The 5,956-nt window shown below is 51.6% G+C and overlaps 1 protein-coding gene across 1 annotated transcript; it reads right to left on the reverse strand.

Annotated features, from left to right (window-relative positions):
* Positions 1-229: 229 nt before the first annotated feature.
* On the reverse strand, positions 230-5,629 carry LOC127311343 (homeobox-leucine zipper protein ROC3). Its single transcript, XM_051341761.2, has 10 exons — positions 5,381-5,629; positions 5,007-5,290; positions 4,589-4,895; positions 3,890-4,432; positions 3,698-3,805; positions 3,355-3,582; positions 3,072-3,246; positions 2,367-2,635; positions 2,155-2,250; positions 230-1,340 (listed from the first exon to the last, which is right to left on the reverse strand). Exons 1-10 carry the CDS (start codon positions 5,573-5,575, stop codon positions 897-899), a joined length of 2,649 nt encoding a protein of 882 aa, XP_051197721.1. The 5' UTR covers positions 5,576-5,629; the 3' UTR covers positions 230-896.
* Between the last annotated feature and the right edge of the window lie 327 nt (positions 5,630-5,956).

A 5,956-nucleotide genomic window follows, 5' to 3' on the forward strand; every position in this document is an offset into this window, starting at 1 on the left:
GTCAGAATATTTCAAGCCAAGGGAAGCCTGATGAGGCACCAAGGAAGACGAGGGATCCGATGTGCAATACTACAGCAGAAGAGCAGGGCATTCAAAGCCTGGTGCAGATTAGGTTGCCACAAAAAACAAAACGCAGCATCCACATTCAATACCATCCAACAACCAGAGAGAGAGGGGAGATAGATTTGCAAAACTGCAATGAACTGCAATAGTGTACCAAGAGCTGGAGTGAGCAACACAGTAGTAATAAAACACAAGCCAAAGGTTTACAGACAAAGTAAAGGTAGAGCAGAGAGGAAACAAGTCAATTCCCGAACCAAGAGACCCTTCTTTGCTAGTGTGGGAAGAAGGATCACAAATGGTTCGCTCTTGACTCCTCCTCTCTTTTCCTTTATCTTCTCTATTACAATATGCTTAATAAGTCTTTAGTCTTCAACAAGTCTACCACAAATAACTCACACACTCAAACTAAGTATTCTCATTATTACAAAATCCAAGAAAGATACCAGAGCTAACCTTCAGTCTTTGATTTTCGAACAGGGGAGAGAGAGGGAGAGCAGCAACAACTACATGACCAAAATGCTTCGGCTTGATTCAGTTGGTTGCTGCAAGTGAGAGCTTGACAAGACCCTTTCTAGATGGAGATAACATCACCTTCCCAAAATGATCAAAATGCCCCCAGTGTTCACTTTGGGGTATTTTTGTCATTTTGAGAGGCCCATGGCGGGAAGAAGAGGAGCTTTGAAGTTGTTAGTGTTGGGTTCTTGTCAAATCCTCCCTTGCAAGCTGAGCTAACAGGCATAGTTGGGATGTTAGCAGGTAGCAAAATGGTTGAGTTGAGAGGCATTTTGGTCTGCTGTCTTGAGCTCCCCTCCATTCCCACCCAGCGTTTCTTGCTACTGGTCAGAACCTCCAGATGCCGGCTCAGCCCGGCTAGCTCCTCCACCCTTAAGTGCTGTTGTAATCTGGTGAATGGTGTTGCAGATATGGCTGTTGATTGCGGTGACACTTGAGAGGTTGAGCTTGGCTGAAGGTACGGCACTTGCTAGCACCTGCATGCCGACGGTGAGGAGGCAGCCATTGGTGGGTTCATCTGCCGTACCTGGGTTACTTTCGCCATGGCCGGTGTTTGCACTGGTGGATGCAGATGAAGGGTTGGTAGCTGGGAAGATGGCAAAGCCCATGGGGAGGAGAGGGATGTAGGAAGGGTCCTCCCCGCTCATTGTCACTTGGATAGCATCAACATCCACAGTTGCAAACACCACAAGGCTTCCACCATCAGGGTGGGTGCTGCTCTCCTGCAGCAGGAGCTCCACATTCTGTGATGAGTTGCTTGCAGCCTGTGTTTAAAAGTTGCTAAAATGTTAGCTCTCAAAACATTTTCTGAAATATCAATCTGTGGTCAATGCTAATCTAAATTTAGCTGTGCGCTCAAGGAGTCTTTCAGAAAAAAGGGACGAAAATTAAGTCCTATTGGGTAAATAATAACTGCATGCATTTTCCATATATATTGAGATGTCAAATGAGACGGCTCAGTTAGAATGTGAACATGAAAAGGCAGTACATCAAATCTAATTTAGAACAATTCACTAGACATAAAATGTGTAGATGCTTCAAAATGATATTTCAATCATGGATTTGCCTCATTTTAGATAGATCATTGTAATGGTAATGGCAGAACTAAATGAATCAAACAAATCCAAAAGCTACGTACACCACCCAAATTTCAGTGGTGCATGTGCCCAATCTCAGCCTATACCACTCAAATCTCATTTATTGTGATATCCTGAGTAGCTAGTTTTAATTTCTTGTCCTTGGTATTGGTAGCAAACAGTAAGTGTTTTGAAGCATTATCAACATGAACAGTAGTACTATACCATACCATAGTACATCAGTAAGTAACTAGCATTGAGATATTGAAAACATTTGATTCATTTTTGGCATTTTTGCTGTAGAAAGCATACAAATATTTTATATTCTCATAATTCTTAACGTACAGCCGAACCCTGCTCACCTAAAATTATGATCGTTCCACATAATAAGTAATTAATATTTCAGGTGACCAATGAAAGAACTAAATGTGATCAGGCCCTTAAAGGGCCAAAGTTGCGGCATCTTAGTGCAGAGCTCTTTTCCCAAATAAAGAGTACTTACATTTATGCGAAGAAGAGAAATGCAATTTCTTGGGTGGGATCCGTTTGCAATATGTGCCACCTCATGAAGTGAGCCCCCATTTGACAAAATTTCAAGCTGCAAAAGCATAGAATCCATCATGGAACTGCTAACTTTAACAAAGATTATAGCAGGGGGTAAATAAAACTAACAAGGGTAACAACATCTGAGCAGATAAAATAGGTATGTGGTACCTGACAGCGCTGTTGCTCATCTGCAAGAAGCTCAAACACCTGCTGATGGCTGTACGGAAGCCAGCTTGTGGAGACGGCCGTGAGGATGACACCGCTGGGTTGCCCCGGCTCAGTGTTCTTTCTTGTTGTGATCCTGATTGTGTCCTCTGTAGAATCGGATAGCGCCGTCCAAGATTGGCTACTGGATGCACTGATGTTAGCACAGAAGGCAGTTATCATCCTCTGAGACAGCTTCATCATATTTGTCCTCGCCTCTGGGGTGCGGATAACTGGGAATCAGAAATCGAGACGGTTAGCTCTTCTCAAGTATTTAGCTGAAGAAACATGTGGATGATACAAGTAGGTTGGAAAATTAATCGAAAGTGTGACACCAAGTACAAGCAATTGCATAAGCATATATACCTATGATATGCTGTCAAATTGGATGATGAATGACACATAAACGGTCATGCTGTTGAAAAGAAGCAACTAAAGCCTTTGGCCTCTGAGGCAAAATGTCGAACTTTTGGCGGATAGGTAGGCAAGAACAGACAGAACACAAGCATATAAATACATGGCGGGATAAAATGGATTGGGCACGTCAAAGTTAGCATCGCAATTCCCAGGCAAGCACGGCGGGCACCGGGCAGGATGAGCATCGATCAGATATCACAGATGTACTACATATGTGGAGGGAGCAGAGGCAATGTGTAGACGGTGGCATACCTCCTTGGTCTGCGATGTTGCGGGCGAGCTCGCTGGCGAGGCGCTCGCATTGGCGCTGGAGGACGGAGGCCCACCGCGTGGCCCCGAACGCGGCGCCGCCGGAGACGTGGTCCCTGAACACCGGCTGCAGCGGCTTCTCCTCCCCAACCACCTCCATGTGCTCCACCCACACCACCTGTCAAGCAATCCACGTGTCAATGCTCAATTCATGCATATCTTCTATACCATGTCAGCCATGCATGATGCATGCGTTGGAGCCAGGTCAGGTGATCGGTATGCGTACCCTGGAGTAGCCATTGGGCGCGTCCTGGATGATGCAGCCCGACGGCCGCCGGCGGCACCGGACCAGCGAGGTGGTCTGCTGCTGCTGGAGAAGCTCCTCCTGGAAACCGTCTGCCGGGAAGTCGACGATGGACCAGCTACCCTCTTCGGCATTGTGCACGCAGTACCGGAAGAAGACCACCTCACGCGCCGGCACCAGTGGAGACAGGAACTGCACCTCGGCTTGCATCTGCACAGCAATGCCGTTAGTCAGACATTCAATTCATAACCAAACTGATTGATCGATGCAGTTAAATTCAATTTACTAGTTGCATCTGAGATTAAATCGTTGGAATAGTAGTTACCAAGATGAGAGATCCACTGCCGAGATGGCCGGAAGCAGCTCCGCTGTGTATCACCTGAATGGTTCTTGCCTTGCACACGATCGAAGGAAACAGCTCCATCCACTTGTTCTGCACAAGCATGAGAAAACCGTAAGTGATCAAGTTTATCTGACGCCCGCACTGAAGAAAATTAATGAAGCATCAAGTGCTCACCGCGTCGAGGAAGGCATCGACCAATGTGATGCTGTTCATGATGACGACGGCGCTGTCGCGCGTCCCCTCAATCCTCACCGGGAGGGGGGCATCGCCGTGCTGCTGCTTCGCGGCGTCGCCGGGCCAGCTGAACATACGCGCGTGCTCGTCGGCGTCCATGACGTCACCAGGGGCGCTGCGGCGCGCTGCCCAGAGCGGCTCGCCAGCGCGGCACATCCGGGTGAGGTGTTCGGCGGCCGTCGAGGCAAGGTCCAGCACCAGCTGCCTGTCCTGCTCCTGGACGACGACGGGCGCCATCTGCTGCTGCATGTACGAAGGCGCGGCGCCGTGACCGCCGGCGGCCATCTGCTGCTGCATGACCATGAGGTCCATTGCGCCATGCGGCTGCTCGCCGAAGTGCCGCGAGTATACGTTCATGTCGAGGTCGAGCGGCGTCATGAGCATGGACGGCGGCGCCGACATCCCGCTCATTGCGGACGCGGACGACATTACCGGCTGGCGCCCGCCGTAGGAGCGGGTCGCGATGCACGCCAAGCGGTCCAGCTGCATCATCCCAATGCACGCAAAAGTCCATTAGCCGGTCGGATAATAAACAAACAGCTCGCACAGTACTACACAGGATTAAACAAAGATTAACACTTTCGCGTGTCTCCCTCCGAGCGCGCGGCTTAGGGTTTATGCAAAGAGGAATGAACGGACCTCGTCTTTGAGCCTTGCGTTCTCGATGCGCAGGTTCTGCTCCTCGTAGGACATGTCCCCGATGACTGCGGCCTGGCCGCAGCTGGGGCAGACGACGTTGCGGATGGCGGCCTGGAGGCGAAAGTTGTCCGTCTTGAGCGCCTCGTTCTCTGCACGGAGGACGACGTTGTCTGCGCGGTCCTGCTGCGCCTTCATCTGCGTGCGGCGGTTCTGGAACCAGAACTTGACCTGGCGGGGCTTGAGGCCCAGCTCCTGGCTGAGCTTGAGGCGCTGCTTGTCGTCCGGGTGCGGGCACTCCTTGAAGAGCCTGCCGAGGGCGAGGGCCATGCATCATCCAAGAGCATAATAATAAGATTGCTAATTCAAGAAAAAGATTTTTGGTCATTAATGGTGGAGCGATAGGGTTCTTGGTCCTTACGCCTCCATCTGCTGGATCTGGTGCGCGGTGTGGCGATGGTACCGCTTCTTCTTGCCGTTTCCGCCTGGCCCCGCCGCGGCCGCCGCCGCCGAGGAGTTGTTGTGGTGGGCTGCGTCCGGCTCGCTGTGCTGCGGCTTGTGGTCCCTTTCGTCGTCGACGTCGGCGAAGCTGAGTAGGCCGTCGAGGTGGCCGCTGCCGGAGCCGGCGCTGAGCTCCATCTCCATGTCGAGGTCCAGGTCCTCGTCCTTGGCCAGGTGGATCCCGCCCATGATGCCCTCCTCCTTCTGCAAAAACCCGGTCGGGCATGCATTTCTTCTTTAGTCGCAGCAGACAAGACCAAAAGAAAGCATCTACGAAGATGAGGAAGCGCTTACAGGTATGAGGTTTGTTGAGAAGTGGTGGTGGTGGTGGTGGAAGGGCATGCCGGAGCTCGATGACATGAATCCGGCGAGCGCGCCCGCATGGTTGTGGCTGGGCTGCATGAGCGGCGAGGCGAAGAGCGCGTCGGCGGAGGATGAGCCCCCAGCCATGGCCGCCATCGACGAGAGCACCTGGCAGTCCCCAAACATGGTCCTCCACGCCTGTCTTGCGTTCCTTAAATCTTCGCCCGCCCGCCCGCCCGCCCGCCCTACCGACCGACCAAGAAGAAGCAAATTAAACGCCTGGTGGCAGCAGCAGCGGACTCCCCTTCCTGCTTGACCCTAAGATGGAGTAAAACCAAGGTGAGGAGGACGGAGCGAGTGCCGCGGCATGGTAGAGGCGGCCGGTGAGGGGTGGAGTACAGGGGTAGGGGGACGAAGATTTAGGGAGGGGTGTAGTAAAGGGCAAAGATTTGGGAGGAGGATGGAGAAGTGGGGATGGATGGGTGGGTGAAAGAGGAGAGGAGAGGAGAGGAGAGGGGCGAGGGACAAGGAGAAGTAAATGGCGGGAGTAAATACCCTGTCGGTTGT

The sequence above is a fragment of the Lolium perenne genome, chromosome 1 (assembly GCF_019359855.2).
Source record: "Lolium perenne isolate Kyuss_39 chromosome 1, Kyuss_2.0, whole genome shotgun sequence".
NCBI lineage: Eukaryota > Viridiplantae > Streptophyta > Magnoliopsida > Poales > Poaceae > Lolium > Lolium perenne.